Source organism: Melopsittacus undulatus, chromosome 5 (genome assembly GCF_012275295.1).
Source record: "Melopsittacus undulatus isolate bMelUnd1 chromosome 5, bMelUnd1.mat.Z, whole genome shotgun sequence".
NCBI classification, from domain to species: Eukaryota; Metazoa; Chordata; class Aves; order Psittaciformes; family Psittaculidae; genus Melopsittacus; species Melopsittacus undulatus.
Window position 1 is genome coordinate 62,466,974 of NC_047531.1, and position 17,896 is coordinate 62,484,869.

Below are 17,896 nucleotides of genomic sequence, written 5' to 3' on the forward strand. Positions count from 1 at the left end.
AAACACCATCTTCCTGTGCAAGTCAGAATTTAGGAAAACAAAGGCAGGTTTCTAAATTCAGCTGAGGCCAAAAAACAAGCAAACAAAAACCCCAAGAAGATTAAAGCAACGTTCAAAGATGCCTTAAAATGTAACTACAGTGATGTCTGACTGAAACATTTTTTTCACTAAGAATATAAATCTTCAACTGGAACCAAAGGAAACCCACTGACTGAGATGAAGTTATGTAGTCTCTATAGCTTGTCACTAGATGGTGTTATGAATACACACACTACACTGGTAACACTCTTATTTTTTCACTCAAATTCTGACATAGTTCTTCGCAGATCTTCTTTAATTTCAGCATTATTACCTAGATCTCCCTCGATCTGGAATTGTTTGTAAATTGCTCTTACCCCTCTCCACCTATAACCACATATACACGCATATTTTTTTTACTCTAGGACAAATACTCACCATTCAGTACTGCTCACTGTCTCTTGCATAAAATGTGGACTCAGCTAACTTCATACACCTTTGAAAATTCAACTCCTACTGATGATCCCCAGCTCTCTCTTGTTGGCCACATTCCATTCATGCCATAAGGGAAGGAGGAAAGATAATTTGGAATGGGAATAGGCAGTGGGGACAGTGGCCAAGCAGGAGAACCAGTATCCAAAGTAAACAAAGGATTAGTATTATCCTAAGGCCAACAAAAAAATAATGTATTAAAAAAAAACAACCCAAAAACATTAGCATTTTCCATGGAGAGTGCAGAAAATGGAGGCCTTTTATCTGATGAGCTACTGTCCCTATGAATTGTGCAAAAGAGAAATTGGCCTAGTAGTGGCCAAGTTTTTATGCCATGTCAATACATGTGTTGAACATAAACATGGGAGGATGAAGATACAGGTAGCTTACTGATTAATTCTTCTTTTGCCCTACTGTTCAATATGTTGTCACTATATTGGCTACTTTTCTTGCAACTCATTTTGTAGAGTCATACCATCATATAGATGTATTAGGTGCTTGGGCAATTCTTCAGGATTTGTTAGTTTCTTTTTTTTTTTTAGGAGATTCTACATCTCAGAATAATGGAAGGGGGAAAAAAAACAACAAAAACTCACAGAATATTTGATCTTCTAAAAGTTAACAGTAGCAAAAAATAAGGTGAGGACTTTTTTAAACCTACATTTGGAAGCAGTATTGCAAGACCCTATTTTATCATTTCAAATAAAATGTAAAACTGCAGCATGAATAAAGCTGAACTGGTTTAGGGTCATACTAAACTCAGAGCAAAATCTTTAAGGAAAGGTTATAAGAAAATTGAGAAACGCTCTGCATGTGTATGTAAACTTTTGCAATGGTACAGTTTGTTACAGTTGTTTTGACCACTCACCTTAGAAGAAGAACACAGATAGCACACCAGACTAAATCTCTGCTTTCAGCAGTCTGCTGTTACACAAAGGCATGAGAAAGCTGGCACACCAACCAGATCAGTACCAGTTTGGGATGATTATCCTAGACCTGTATTTTCTTATTTACTTAAAGTGTTAAGGCCAGGCCTAAGCACTGGTAAAGTCCCAGCAGTTCCCACTGTTATACAACGCTGAAGATGAAACCAGACCTCAGAATCACATAACCCGAGGGGTTTTTCCACTACACAAGAAATTGAGGCAGATCTCAGTTCACTCAAGAATTACCAAGGAAGACTTCGAAATCCATTTTATTTGACCCCATCACAGTTGTTGTTGACCCTTCTTGGTGTTTGTTCCTACACTGTTGCCACCCCAGCAAAGTACAGGTGCAGCAGAACTTATACACTCGTCTTTCAAGATGGTATTATAGAAATTTATAGGAGTTATTAGGACAGATTTGCCAGACTTTGATTCTCTTGATTCTCTTCTATCACTTTCAGCATGGCTATTTTTATTTTACATTGAAGGGAGCTATGATCTGAATCAGACCCTGAAGCAAACAGCATTGTACAAGCTTCTCTCACAGGGTAATGCATTCCTCATTAGCCCACTTTAGCCAGACTGTCTTAGACAAAAGCTGTTCAGACATATGAAACAGAATGGCATTTTCTACAAAATAAGAAAGTATTTGACGTATTCTTCTGCAGCAGCTTTATATGATGGATAATGTCCTGGTTTGATCAGTAGCAGTCATTTTTCTCCTTCTTGGTAGCTGGTGCAGTGCTGTGTTCTGACTTTTGGGCTGAGAACAGTTGCTGATAGCAAGTATGTTTTGAGTTACTGCTCAAATGTTTGGTTTGTCCAAGGCCTTTTCTGAGCTCATGATCTGCCAGGGAGGAGGGAGGCCGGGAGGAAGGAGAGGCAGGACACCTGACCCAGGCTAGCCAATGAGGTATTCCATACCATAGCACGTCATACCCAGGATGTAACCGGGAGAGACCCAGAAGGGCTGGAGCTCTGGGGGATGGAGGACGTATTGGTCGGTGCTCGGTCGGGCAGGGTGGGGTGAGTTATGGGTCAGTGGCTGGTGAGGTGTTGTATTCTCTTCACTTGTTATTTGCTTTATCATTATTATTTGCAGTAGTAGTAGCGTAGTGATTTGTGTTATACCTTAGCTATTAAACTGTTCTTATCTCAACCCGTGGGGGCTACATTCTTTGGATTCTCCTTCCTAACTCTCTGGGAGTTGTGGGAGCAAGGGGAGGGAGTGAGTGAACGAGCTGTGCGGACTTGGTTTAAACCACGACAATAAGAAAAAAAACAAACAAAAAGAGATCCAAAAATCACATGCACATGAGCTCATGAGAAGTGCATCACCATGTGTTAATTTAGTAAGTGAAAAGACTCTGCTGCTCGCACATAAGGTACCTTTGTTTTCGTTTGATCTAAGTTACTTGGAACACTTAATTTTCTCCAAAAACTGGTCAAGATTAGCAGGGTATCTCTGCTTTAAGTACAGGAACTCATCCAAGAGCTAGCTCAAACTGGCATGTGCATGTGCGTTTTAAGATAATAAAGAAAAGCAAAACACTAAAATCCATACAGGCTTTTAGCTATGTTCTTCTCTTCAGTTTTGCCTTGCTCTTTTCCTAGCTCCTAGCACATATTTTCCTTCTCAGAGGCTGACACCTCCAGGAGCATGGCCTCTTTTATAACTCAAGATTTCCAGTTTGGTCAGGTTTTTGCACCATCGGAATTCTTACATCCTATTGCTTCTTAGCTGACACTGAATCTTAGGGGTTATGGCACTCAGACTTTTCAGTGATTAGGTTGGTCTGATTCTTCTCTATGGGTAGTTAGTCATGCTCAGGGAAGGGGAAAAAATAAATTAGATCTCCAGAAAAGTCAGTTTTCCTCTGTGGGCCATTGAGGACATGAGGACAGACAAAATTCATATTATCAGTCTAAAACACAAGATAGCTCTGTAAGAGAGCACCATATAATACATCTCAGGGTTGTTTGGTGCTGCTGTTTTTCCTAAATGGCTCAGCAGAGCATCCAGAGAACTGCCACTGAGTAAACAGATCTAAAAGGTACTGTCAGGCTGCTTGAATAGATAAGCAAGCAGAGAACGAACGTTACTTTGCTCTGGCAATTGCCCTGTACAGCCCATTCCAACTCTGTGGCTACAGCTCTTTGAAAAAGAAAGGGTTATTACCTCTCAAGAAAATAAAATTAAAAAAAATATATATATATATACATGCATATATATGTAAAAAATCAAATGCAGGTATGAAGAATGTTAGTTGCTGCTCATTCAACAATCTCTGCTTTTTGCACCTACCTTTGCAAAGGTGTATATCTCCTGCACGACAATCAAAAAGTAAAGAAATTCAGAACAAATAGAAGCAATTACTGGCTGAGTATATAATTTTTTAAAGAAATTGTTAATCTGTGGCTGAAGATCCATGCAAGTAAATCTGTCCCTGTAAGAGATTTTTTAATTATATTGTCATTTAGTTCATTATGTGGTAAAAAACTTGGGGGAGTACTGCTCCTCCTTTTCATAAAGGCAGTAAAAAATGTAGTAATAAGAACAGGAAGATGGATTGTCTCTCCCTGAATTCACACACTGAGCAAATACAGACAGTGATTCAGTAAGTGCAAACCAGCATAGTTTTCTTTAAAACATGTAAACAGTCCAACTGGTTGGAAATCAAGTGCTTAGCTAAGACCATACCATACGCAATAAGCAAGTAAGATGAAGATTCTCCTGGAAGGCATGCTAAGGCACATGAAAAACAACAAGGTGCTTGGTGACAGCCAGCATGGCTGCCTGAAGAATTTGGTGGCCTTCTATGACGAGGCTACAGAACTGATGGACAGGGGTGGAGCAGTTGATGTAATCTACCTGGACTTGTGCAAAGCGTTCGACACTGTCCCACACAACATCCTTGTCTCTAAATTGGAGAGACATCAATTTGATAGGTGGACCACTTGGTGGATAAAGAACTGGCTGGATGTCCACACGCAAAGAGTTGAGGTCAACAGCTCAATGTCTGGCTGGAGATCAGTAACAAGTGGTGTCCCTCAGGGATCGGTGTTGGGACCAGTCTTGTTTAACATCTTTGTTGCTGACATGGACGGTGGTATTAAGTGCGCCCTCAGCAAGTTTGCCGATGACACCAAGCTGTGTGGTTCGGTTGATACGCTGGAGGGAAGGAATGCCATTCAGAGGGACCTTGACACGCTTGTGAGGTGGGCTGATGCCAGCCTCATGAAGTTTAACCATGCCAAGTGCAAGGTCCTACATCTGGGTCAGACCAATCCCAGGCACAGCTACAGGTTGGGCAGAGAAGAGATTCAGAGCAGCCCTGCAGAGAAGGACTTGGGGGTGTTGGTCAATGAGAAAATGAACATGAGCTGGCTTCACTGTGTGCTTGCAGCCCAGAAAGCCAACCGTATCCTGGGCTGCATCAAAAGGAGCGTGACCAGCAGGTCAAAGGAGGTGATCCTGCCCCTCTACTCTGCTCTCGTGAGACCTCACTTGGAGTATTGTGTTCAGTTCTGGTGTCCTCAACATAAAAAGGACGTGGTGCTGTTAGAACCAGTCAAGAGGAATCCACAGTAATGATTAGGGGACTGGAGCACCTCCTGTATGAAGACAGGCTGAGAAAGTTGGGGCTGTTCAGCCTGGAGAAGAGAAGGCTGCGTGGAGACCTCATAGCAGCCTTCCAGTATCTGAAGGGGGCCTACAGAGATGCTGGGGAGGGACTCTCCATTAGGGACTGTAGTGACAGGACAAGAGGTAACAGGTTGAAACTTAAACAGCAGGGGTTTAGACTGGATCTAAGGAAGAAATTCTTTACTGTTAGGGTGATGAGGTACTGGAATGTGTTGCCCAGGGAGGTTGTGAATGCTCCATTCCTGGCAGTGTTCAAGACCAGCTTGGATGAAGCCTTGGATGATATGGTTTAGTGTGAGGTGTCCGTCCCCATGGCAGTGGGATTGGAACTAGGTGATCTTGAGGTCCTTTCCAACCCTAACTATTCTATGATTCTCTGATTGTATGATTGTCCTGCTTATGAAGATAAAAGCTAAGAGCTTTGCATTTGCTTTCCTACATTAGCTAGCTTGCATCTTATCTGAGTTTAGAAGCGACATGATTGCCACTTCTTTTCAAATTTGCTTCATATTATCAAGTGAATAGAGAAACATGACTTCAGCTGTCAGAGTACCATCTAGAAGCCTTTACAAAAGGTTATACGTGTGTGATACCACGAAGGAGAATGAGATTAGGAAACACCACTCTTTGGTGTTTGTAAAACATGCCATAAATTTTTGCATATGTGTTGGCACATATATTCCAATCACTCAGGTTGGTGGTTTTACTGTGGTGGGGAGTCCAGTCTAGGGATCTAATTTAGACATGAATTCCTACACAAAAGCCAATGCCAAAGGAGTCCTGAGAGAGCTGCCCAAACACTCAGGGTGAGGTGAATGCCATTCTAGAGCAGCAGATCAGCTAAGGCACTTTCAGCTCTAATAATGGCATTAACTACCTCAGTAATATTTACAGGGAGCTGAGATAACTAGCACATATATAAAAATGTATATTGTAATACCAAAATGTGGTTGTCTGGAGCTGAATTCATTCCTTCAAATATTTATTACCAAGCACTTGGTGTAACATCTGTAATGGTGCTCCTGTTCCATTTGAAGTCACTGTAGTTTTCATTCACAAAGATATTCACCCCAAACTATGCAGCTAGGAAGAAAGTCTCTAGAGTATTCATAAAAATATGCTCTTTATTCCTCTTCCCTCCCTGCCCACAGCTGTCCTATCTGACAGTTTCTACGGAAATGACTCTAAACATATCTCGCTGATCAGACAGATCAGCCACCGTCTTGGGTACAATACTGAAGAACACACAATACTACAATCTCATCATCGCAGCTGTGTGACAACCCATGTCCTGTCACTCATGAGAAAGAGGAAAGGCAAGACAGATTTCAACACTGTGCATAAACAGGGTGACAGACTGCACCCTCCTACCATTTCCTGCAATGGCTGCTCTCTGCCCAGGGCTCGCAACCTCTCATCTTCTGGATGCTGTCGGTGCCTCTTTTCCTCCAGTTCACTGACTTTCTTCTCTGACACATCCAGTCTTGCTTTCGTTTCTGCTAGGTGAAAAGCAAGTGACAGACCATGGCGGGCCAAGAAAGGATCCCAAAAGGTACAGCACCTTGAAGTTGCCTTCAAATGCTTTCAGCTCTCAGCAGATGATCATAAAGGAGTGGATCCTGGTTGCATGTAAAGTCTCCCACAACTGACTTACCCCTTCCCACCTCCAAGCTTCACTGCTCTGACTGCAGTGGAAACTCTTAATGGTCCTGGGCAAACTATCTATTAGTGCTAACCCAGTTGGGTCTCTCACAGTTTGGTTGCCAAAGGACAGCTACCATGGGTCTGTCCATCTGAATGAATTTTCCATTTTAATGTTTTTATTTTCCCTTGTGCAGTTTGGATTCCCTCTGCAGTGGTACACATCCAAATGATCTAGACAGAGGCATATATGGTCTTATATTAAAGAAGGAAGAGCCATTTAAATTCCTCTTCTCTTTGGGAAAAAAAAAAATCCAATAAATCCAAGGAGATCCAGATCTCCTTAAAGCTTACTGGAAAATATTAAGAGAAAAAAATTTCCTGATAAGCACATGATGTCATTCTGCAAACTTCCTTTTCGTAGAAAGAAACAGGAGATGGGAAGAGTCAGTCAATGATTTGGTATTCTGAAAAGCTGATTTTTGGCAAAATTCTAAGTGGCTAGCTTCACCATGCAACTGCAAAAAAAAAGTGAAGATACCACACAGCCACAAAGCAAAAAAAAAAAAAAAAAAAAAAAGTAATAGTTTCTCTGCCTATAGAAGGCAGCATTCATGAAAGATTTATCTGAGCTCTCCCTCATTACAGGGAGCCCCAGTGAACTTCCAGGATTCATAAACCAGCTACAAGTGATGGGACAAGAATGAACAGATCTGTGATGATGTGGATCAATGATTAAAAAAATCATGGAAGGCATGGAGATTTCTGTTTTCATGTCCGCCCTAGTCTTGATTATTTTAGGGAAGCCCTAATTCTCTGTCTGCTTTGTCCTACTGAATATTGTGCACATGTTAGCTTCACTTTTATGTGATGAAACCTTTTTAATTTGTGAGCTAAAAGACAAAATAAATATGATGCCTTTCCCCCTAAGATATTTACTCTATCTATGGCTGGTTGATATTTAAGCAGAGACTTAACTATCTCTATCTGGCATACCTATTCCAATAGAAGTAATCAACATCATTACCTGTTTTTCATAAAGTTGTTTTATACTTCTAAATTGATAATCCCATTGCTTCTTCACCTCCAGAAGTTGCAATTATCAGGAAGTCACAGTAAACAACCCTCATTTCAGCACTGTCAATAAATAAAAAATAGACTGGCATTCTAATCCTCCAGCTATGTGTCACAACCTCCTCACTATTGGCCCAGTTCATTTCAAAAAAGCAAGTTTAACGTTTGGCAAGCATTATGGCCATCTGCCAGTGCATTGGTATTTCAGTTAAAGCACATGAATATTCAAGAAGTAACATTCAGGAAACATACAAATACCCAATAAGCTACAGGTGAATCATTTGAAATGCTGTACAAATTCCAGGATGCAACTCGTAAACAGCCAAGGACTTTCTTGTTAGTTTGCTCTAAACTCTATAAACATATTTCCAATTAAAAGTTCTCTGATTTCAAACAAGTGAACTGAAGATTCCTACTGACTGCAATTAGTACTGAGTGCAAACCCCTCTTGCCTTTCTCAGTACCACTAAAGCAATGCAAGATGGGAAGACCAGGTAACACCAGCCATGGAAGTGGCAGGAGTGAAGTCAGTTTGTCTGCATTTTCATCAGAGAAAGCCATATAGCTCCCTTTGAAGCATTATGCTTTGTAGGATTTAGGATCACTCTTTAGAGTGCTCAGCAAAAAAAAAAAAACAGCTTACAGCTAGCTGCTACCTATGACCAAGATAAAAGTGGCTGCTAGTCACAGTGGTTACTTAGCCTTCACAATAGTGATAATTAAGAAAAAATGCCCTTTGTTCCATATAAGTATCTGCTTTTCTCCATTAATAGCTGTGTTACAATAAGACATCATTTGGTTTTAGGAACAGTTCTCCAAATATAACTCTGCCTAGTTTGATAGAGAGAAGTAGGACTATAGAAACTAGCTGAAACATAATTTTCAGTGCTTGCATACTTAGGGCTATGAAGAAATGTAAAGCAGAAAGTCCCCACAAAAAAGTTGTCTCACGAGAGCACGGGATAAGATTCCCACAGGAAGAAACATAGGCACTGCTGAACTGCTGGGTAAAACCAACTGCAACATAAACACCGTGTAAGTAACAGTCATAGCACAATTAGTGATTTCCTGTCCAGGACATGTTACTGGTACTGTGATGTCTGTCTTAAGGGTATCTGTGTAAAAGTTAAGGGTATACTTGAGATTACCTCTTGTCTCTGTCTTTCTAGTGAGAGGATCTGTTATTCCAGAGTAGTGGCTGGTACAGTCTTCTTTTTGGTCAGTAATGTGTGCCTTGACTGGAGAAAAAAAAAATGTTCAAAAAATTAATGCTTTCATCATCCTCTCTTCAAGCCAAGATTATCATACAAAACTCCCATCCACCCTGAGATGAGCATGTAAGAAACAGCAGTATTTTATTACATTGTGTTTGTATTTTTGTCCCTTTACACCTGCTGACAGCAGATTCTGAAATGTACCTCTGCTTTAATCCTGCTTAGTCTGTGTTTTAACTGAAGTATTATGCAAATGGCACTGAAATAAACAAAATTATATCTATTTTTACCATCTGAGACATAGAACACAAAATAGGATTTTAATTATCTTACAGATGGTGATATAAACAAGTAGTACAAACCACAAAAGTTGAGCATCAATTGAAGTGGGCTTAAGTAATTCCCTTCATTTACAAGAACTTGAATAATTAATAGTATTGCTCCTGATAAGTGCTTGCAGTCCCAAGGGAATAAATTTTATCACAATGGGTTCAAAACAAGCAATACAGAAAATGAACAGGCCATTCGGAGAAATTAGGAAATAAGTCCGCAACTGTTTCATTTTTAAAGCATGGAGTTTTGCCCATCTAGGATAATGGCTGTTAAACCCTCATTTTCGTAATATCAATGTAGCATATCATAATTTCCAAAAAGTTTCAATGGCTTGTCATGAAAACAAACACACGATCTATTAGGCATGCATGTGTATGCATATATATATCAAGAGGGCTGTACTGGAAAAAAGATAAACCCTCATGAAAATAAAACATAATTTGTTCAGGCACGTGCTCAGGGATTTTTTTTTCCTCCCTTAATTTTCAGCAAATAGATAAGAAACTAGAAAAAAAGCATGAGCACATTTATTTTCTTCGGCTGGACAATTTAATGCAAAAAAAAAATTATAAAGTAACAGTTTTGCCGTGTTTTCTCATAGGCACAAATCCTGATTATGTATCTGCTCCACAGCCAAGTACTCCTAAGCTCTAATGTGGAGCAGTTGACTCCACAGAAAACACTCAAGCCCTCTTCCTGTAGAAGTTCATCAACATGTTTAATTTAAATATCTGAAGCAATTACCTGGCAGCAAATGGAGTTATTAATGATTGAATTCTTTTCAGAATCTGGGCCTTATGCACATATTTAAGTGCATGTTTAAAAGTTCTATTAAAGTGAATAGGACAACTCACAAGTCTAACGGCTCTATGTACACTTGGCGCCAAATGGACCAGATACTGGTCACAGAAGTTGTTAGGTCACTAAAATGAATCACTTTCTAGCCTTTGCATAACAACAAATTAGAGTGACCAAATAGATACTTTTTGGGGGGAGAAGGGAACTGCTAGGGAAGGCTTTCTTCCTAATAATGCTATATACAAAAATATTTCTAACATTTCCTTCTACTCTTAAACAACATAAATCATCCAGACAAATCGACTGGAACAAAACCTGAGCCCATAATTGTCAGTTTACAAAGTGACAAGTATGATATCTGCTCAAGCTGTTCTTATTAATGGCATTTCATAGAACAATCAAAACAGTCACTCACTTCTAGTGGGTTTGCTGTGACTTCCATGTCACTCACACCTGCCCATGTGCATCCAAGATGGCCTTGTACATTTGCTTCACTATGGATCTTTGGAAGAAAAGCAATGAAACAGATATTTTATGTTGGCTAAATGAGCAGGACAATTACATTAAGACCCTGAAGATCCACTAGTGCTGCCTGTGGAAGCAGCCATGGTTCAGAAATAAGTGGTGGAATTTTGATTTTAGCATTTTCCTCCTTCCAGGCTGGGGCTTCCCAGAACAGTTGAACCATGACAACTGCCTGTGACTAATATGTCAAGCAAGGCAGTACTCTGATTTGTGTGCATGTAAATCACAATCAACTGACTAGTTCACCCCAAGAGGACAGAGGAGTTGTGTGTATAAGGGAAGGAAGGGTATGTTTTTTCTGTAAATAAGAAAACATGGCTTCCTTTCTCTGTTCCCAGCTGTAAAAAAAAAAAAAAAAAAAAAAAGCTGGAAAACTATAATTGGAAAATGTATTTACTTTCCCTGATGAAAAGCTGTGCAAAGATGAAGAATGACAGGTGGAATTGTTCTTCTCTGAAAGACATTTACTGTTCTAGTACTTACCTTATCTAAGCATGGATCTAGCTTCAAGCTCTTCAAGTCTTTGCTTAAATACTCAAGGCACCCAACACTTCAAACTTGAGTCTTACTTTCCCATTTGGGAATAGGGTTAACCTTAGGCTAATTGGAAACATTAATGAAGAAGGTATGTCCATAGACAGCACATACAAAGAACGAAATAGAAAAGTGCCAACTACTGTCATCTTCACTCTTGGAATTGTGCATAACGATGGATTTGAGAAGGAAGTGTGAAAAAAAAAAAAAATCCTTATGGTGGAAAGATCCCTGGATCTGAAGCTTTTTCAGTGGGGGCAGAGGTTGCTTATTTCCTTAACAAGGAATGGAAGATAGCCTTTGAAATTTGAAATAAAATAATATAAACCATTGGGAGTTCTTTTAATTTCCAAAAAAAGGATTTAGATAAAGTAAACCTGTGAAATGCTGGGATTCAACAGCCACATTCCAGTTCATAATGTGTGATGAAGCAGCTCCTCTTTTGCAAGATACCGAACCCCCTCTGGAGGAAAGTTATTATTTTACAGTATATGCATATGAAATATATCCTCCTTGGTCTGATGGGGTTTTTTATTTTTTCCTGGTTTATGGAACAGCTGAAAAACTCGCAGTGTATAAAAAGAGAAATTAAAAAATAAATTATACTTTAATAAAGACATTTTAAATTCTACACAGGAGTTATCCTACCCATCAAAAAATTAAAAGAATTTAATCTGTAACTATACCAAAACTAGTCTTTGACCATATCCCTGCCAGGTACAGCACTGGTTTAAAGAAGGAAGACAGCTACTGGCTGATGACACAGCAATTTCCACAATTGCATTTCTTGATGTTTCTGTAGTGATTAATATATATTAAGAAATATGACCAGTATTGCCAGGAAATGAAGCGCAGTAAGGCTCTCTACCACAAAAGAAAGTCTGAGTGAAACAGGAAGGCCATCCTCCAGGAAGCAGACATCCAAGAAGGCCAACTTCTAAAATGAATAAACATACTGCACTATCTGAGAAAATGTACTAATAGTTAAACTTTAAAATCCCCATAGTGGAGAAGGAAGAGGAAACACCATGCATTTTAAAAATGAGACTGAGTACTATGTTAGTAAAAGTTAATGTCAAATCAAATCTTACACCTAATGACCTCAAAGCTCTTTGCAGAAGTAGGCAATAACCTTATCATACACATAGGGAAACAGACCAACTGAATGCTAAAGGTCACCAAGATACTAGTGTCAGATCAGATAATGACGGTCTCCTTTGACCTACAGTCTGACCATCTCTCTGCCTATCACAGCCACATCTGCAGCGTCCATTAGCAGGCTGTCACTGCGTAATTTTGTGTTCAGACTGTACTAAACTTAGGGCACATGAAGAGTCAAGAGTCAACTGCTGAAGGAGAGGATACTGCAACTAGGCACAAATGACATGAACAGCAATTATCTGTGTCTTCTCACAATGTCCCTTGTGCTGCCCTGCTACAGTCCTATAGATTGTAGGCTCATGAAAACAGTCTGTTTCTGTTTATAAAGCACCAGCACTGAGTATCTGATTCATAAATATACAACCAATCAGAAAAACTCCACACTGCACTTCTGCTCACGAGGGCAATGATTCGCAAGCACAGACATGTTCCTTTACCCCAGCTCAGCAGGCCCATTCCCATTCCAGCTGCAGCCAAGCTCTAAGAGAAGGCTTAGGTTGAACACCTGTACATTATGGTCCGTCCTGATAAGGTAAACCAGCCCCAGTTTCTGATTTACCCATAACAGCATATTGCGATATGCTGCATGAGGTGCTGAGCTATCCCCAAGGCAGGCACAGAAGGACAGAGCCAGGGCACAGCCCTACCTGCAAATCACAGCTCCCACATTAAAGACAGTAGTGCTCAAATTACTTTAAAGAGAGCATGAGGCTAAGATTCTGGAGTGAACACAGTTACTGTTATTTAGTTCAAAATGGTCTCCTGGAAAGCTGAGTAGTTTCCTGGAAAGCTAGATGGGCATTTAGATAAAAAGTCCTTTGTTACTGGTATCTTAATGACTGTAATAACAACTATTGAAAGTGAACGATTCTCTTATACTGGAGGATCTGAAGGTGCCACTTATAGTGATTTTGACAAGTTGCAACATGCTCCTTTCCACTCACCCCATGATGCTGTGAGAGAGCTGGGGAGACCTGGGGTAAGAGGTGAAGCTATTGGAATAGAAGAGGCTAGAACAGCAAAAGCACCTCCACATTTCCCCCTTTCCATGGCAAAATGACCTGCACATTTGTCCATTTTCACTCTTTGTGAGCCTACCACAGTCACTGAGCAGCAAAAGACATCATCCTTTCTCACAACAGAGATATGAATGAGAGTTTTGAGTTGTGTTGCTGTTTGCTGAAATAGCTTGTTTGCATGCAGTTTGGCACTACCAGTGAATGCAATTTATACTGGCCTCATTAGTTTGCATAATATTACCATCTTGTTTTGAAAAATGTATTTCTCCCTGCTAACAATCAATAAGCTCTGAGCCAGGCATGCCTCTGTAGAAGCTATTTGCTTTGTTACTGGCCTCTTACTCTATGTTTACATACTAAAAATGCTAAATTTTCTTGCACCATCTTAACTGTTACTCTTCACTGCAAATGTTTTTTTTACAAAATATGGTAGAATACAACCAACATGAGGTACTTTTCTTTGTCTACCTAGGCAAGCTTAGCATTCATGTGGATAACACAAATGCCCCTTTGCACAGTGCCTGAAGTCAAATGCCTTTTAAGAGACTTTGTAGGAAATACCATCCACAGGGCAACAATGTGCTGTTCAAGAACAGTGCTGTTCAGTGGAAGAAATGTCAACAAGTAAGAAATAGCAGAGAACACTCTTTTGCCACAGACAACTAAAAATCAGATTTTACTGTGGTGAAATCACACCTGTTACCATGCAAAGTCAAGATTTGCTAAATGTGATGATTCAGCTATGACAAGCTGGTCAGCAAGTTTTATAAATCCCATAAACCTTAATTTCCCTGATTATTTCATCTCTTTCTCTTTAAATGAACAGGTCAGCCTGTGTCATGGCATTCACTGTTTATCAGAAAAATAAAATCATGAAAGTCAGACTTCAAGGCAATCTGTGAGTGCAGAAATACAAACTTTGCAAGCTCTTACACTGCAGCTGCTTCCAGCTTCTCCAGAAACGCATGTAAAATTACATCGTAGTCTGCTGTGGACAGAGTTGTGTTACTTTCTATAGCCACCTTTAAATACACATCTATACAGGCCTCTAGCTGGAGTTCATCATACATTTTAGAGCAAGAGCATAAGTAACTCACATTCTCTTTCACCTATTTTTAATCCTTTACTTCTCCTCCCACTCTCTCCAGACAGACACTTCCTTCACATATTCCTTCTGTCCATCCAAAACAAAACCACATGATTCCTGCTGCTGTGCTGTGACATGCAACTGTAGCATCAGCCACCACTGAATATAGAATTATAGAATGTAAATGAACTTTTCTTTACATTTTAGCACAGTTTGAGTAAACATGGAAAACAAAGCAGAGAAATGGAGCAGAGATGTCCAGATGAGCAAGTGAAGTTCAGTAGTGTAAGAAACTGAAGTTAATACAAGAAGAATGATAGCTTTCTGCCTTAGAGCTGGTCAGATCTGGCTTCTTCTAGAAAAGCGGTTCATAACTTCTCACCTATGTTTATTATAAAAATGCTTCCTTAATGTCCCCTTGAGCCCTTCTGTTCCTTAGCTTCCACTGTTCTTTATGACAGTGACTGATCAATCACTATTAAATATATGAAGAAAATACTATAGTGATCAAACCTGCACCTGCAAGTTTGACTAATTGTCTGAAATCTTCTGTAATGTCTATGAATCATAATTTAAATAATTTTAATTTTCTTAATCAGCATAAATTCTTAGTAAGACCTTTACCCAACTTTCTCCCACTGTTCACACTCCTCTTTTTCTCCCCTTTCATACTCACATACTTGGCCTGTGAAGCATTTATGATTGCTGCCAATGCTGCAGGCAGCGGTGACAGAAGAGAACAGATTGCCTTGTATTACTTTAAAGAGTGGGGAGAATGGGGAAGCATCCTCTTTTTGGCAATCAGTTTGAATACACTCAGGGAAGAAGGTTTCAGATACTTCTGAGCGCAGCTGCCTGCCAGGGAGCTGGATGCCAGAAGCTCCTGGGAAGAGACTGCTGTGAGGAGCAGGAATAAGCCAGTCCAGGAAAAAGCAATGGAAAAAACTTCCCAGGAAGCAAATGGGACCAGGCAGGATTTGCTGCCCCTCAAGCTCCGGAGGTTAATTCACAAGGGGCACCATACAACCCTGCCTGCAAGGACAAAGTGGACTGACCTACTTAAAGGTAATTTTTATTCATTACTGTTCTACTTCTATGATATTCTTTAATTTCTATTAGTAGCTGCTTTGAGGTTGGGTTTTATTTCCCTGTTTAAAAATGAAAATTGTCTTAGTTTCTATCCTAGGAAGTCAAACCCTTCTGAGTATAAAAACATTTTAGTCATTTTTGGGAAGCTTGCGATAGGAGAAAAATCAAAGCCTTGAAGCTGTGGTCAACACTGAATCCTCTTGCAAGCATTCGTACCACAAGAAGATAAAAGTTCACGTTTTCAGAGTGCTGAATCATTATTATGGGAAAAGCTTCTGTTACAGTATTAAAAAAAAGGCACTCACAAGAAAATGAAAGCCACTTATCACTTCTGAAAATTCCATCTGTTCAGTAACTGCAGTGAAACCAAGAAGCATTAAAAGGCTTAATTCAAGTAAAAGTGAATCTTTCCTTGATTATGACAAAATGGTATTTTTTGTTGTTGTTGTTTGGTTGTTTTGGGTTTTTTTTCCTAGTAGGTATCTGCTGTGAGATTTGTTGGGGTTTGCCTATTTATTGCCCTGTTCAGTTGCAGAGCTGTAGAAGCTAGATTTACTCTGAGGTTACTTGGGTTAAAATTCAGTGGCTTCTGGGGAGCTGTGGGCTAAGGGGGCACAGAATGTGTGAGAATGGGAGAATGGGAAACAACAATGCAGCAGCAGAAAAAACATGCTTGTGCAAGTACTTGCCTTAGAACATGTTTGAGCAAGCACTTATAATGTTTGTAGCAGCAGGGGGAACATGTGGGGGGAAGCACTTGCCTTATGTAGAAAATGTTTGGGCAAGCACTTGCCTTATTTGGAAAAACCGTTGCTTAAGCAAAGGCACATGAACAATAATGTGATTGGTTGAAAAGGCACATGATCAGTAAAGCCATTGGCTGATGATGGCTAGGCAGAGTACTATAAAAGCCCATAAGCTCACTCAATAAACATCTCTGGTTGCAACACATCTGGAGTCCATGCCTCATATGCCACAGGGAGCCTTCTGTTGGCTTACATTTTGCTTGAGCTTTGCATTTGGCTTTATGCCTGAAGCCCTTATGCTGCCAGTAGTACTTGCTACATTATCCTTCCCACCCCTTCACCATTCTGGTGCACACGGTGAAATGATAAAACCTGAGATTTTAGCTGAAGAATGAAAGCAGCTCCTAAACCATAACAATCTACTTCTTCCTGTCTAAATGTAGTCCACATACTTCACCCAGAGAAACAAAAGGGATTTTCCCTTCAGTAGGCCAGATTCAGGCTTTTGTGCTGTTCAGTTAGGCACCTGCTCTGACAGAGAAATGTGCAGATGTAGATGTGTGCCTCAATATGTGGGAACCAAATACAATTGGAATGAGATGTCATTTCACAGTAAGTAAAACAGGACAGGCTTCTGCTTCAGGATTTCCTTTACCCACTGTTTTCCACCATCACCAACGAAAGAAACCATTAGGGCACAGCTACTCAAGTACCTGAGCATTTGCAAACTCAGGTCTGATGATGAAATCCCAGTTTCATAGAACAATGATTGGATAATAGTTTGTAACTGTAGCAAACAGGCTATTTTGAGTTTTACAAGACTTGTTACAAGTACAGATAGCACTTAAATGATTTTTGGTTTAGCTCTCACTTCACGCCAGAACCTTTCAGGTGATGGAAATTTCATTGGTTGGTTGGGGGTTTTTAACCAGCTCATCCCATTAAATATATTATTACCCTTACTTTATGTTGACACACTGCTAATTATTTTAGTTGTTATTCTTCCCTTTCTATTTGACGCTTTTATCCACCCTCACCTCCCCCAAAAAACATCCTTCTTGTATGTAAAATCTTGATGAAGCTCTAAATATAATGAAAACACTCTGCAGGAATACTTTTTAGCAATATTTGGATTTTTATGCATAATATTGACCCTAGCTTTTTCCAGGAATGTAATCAGCTTTATATACTTACATTTGGAAGAGGAAGCTGCATTTTTTTTGTGATAAGAAATGTGTTTCTTTGATTTCTTATATTAAAATAGAAAATCGCTTGATCCTTTTGGCCTTCAGCTTCCCCCTCTACAGAAAACAGAATGTTTTGAGAGCAGGCATTTTCACAGCCTATGGCTTCTGCAAGACTGGAGATTGCAATCCTCATTCACATACATTCCTACTGCACACTGCAGCAATAAGTGATGTTGCATAAAACAGGGGGAATAGGTAAGTAGATGTGAATTGCTCTAATCAGTAGATTATTTCATCATATGCTTCCCTTTTTTTGGTCCATGGCTTTAACAAAAGTAAACACACATTTCATTGAACTGAGAAGAGCTTTAATCAGTGTAAAATAATGAAGCTACTCCAAGTCTCA

At 39.7% G+C, this 17,896-nt stretch overlaps 1 protein-coding gene across 1 annotated transcript in view; it reads right to left on the bottom strand.

The window, feature by feature from the left end:
• The window catches only part of TNIP3 (TNFAIP3 interacting protein 3), a 39,204-nt gene that overhangs the window by 11,077 nt on the left and 10,231 nt on the right, over nt 1-17,896 (bottom strand). The window contains 4 exon segments of the mRNA XM_034063319.1: nt 6,454-6,585; nt 7,751-7,818; nt 8,948-9,035; nt 10,558-10,644. Coding sequence (XP_033919210.1) covers nt 6,454-6,585; nt 7,751-7,818; nt 8,948-9,035; nt 10,558-10,644 — 375 coding nt within the window.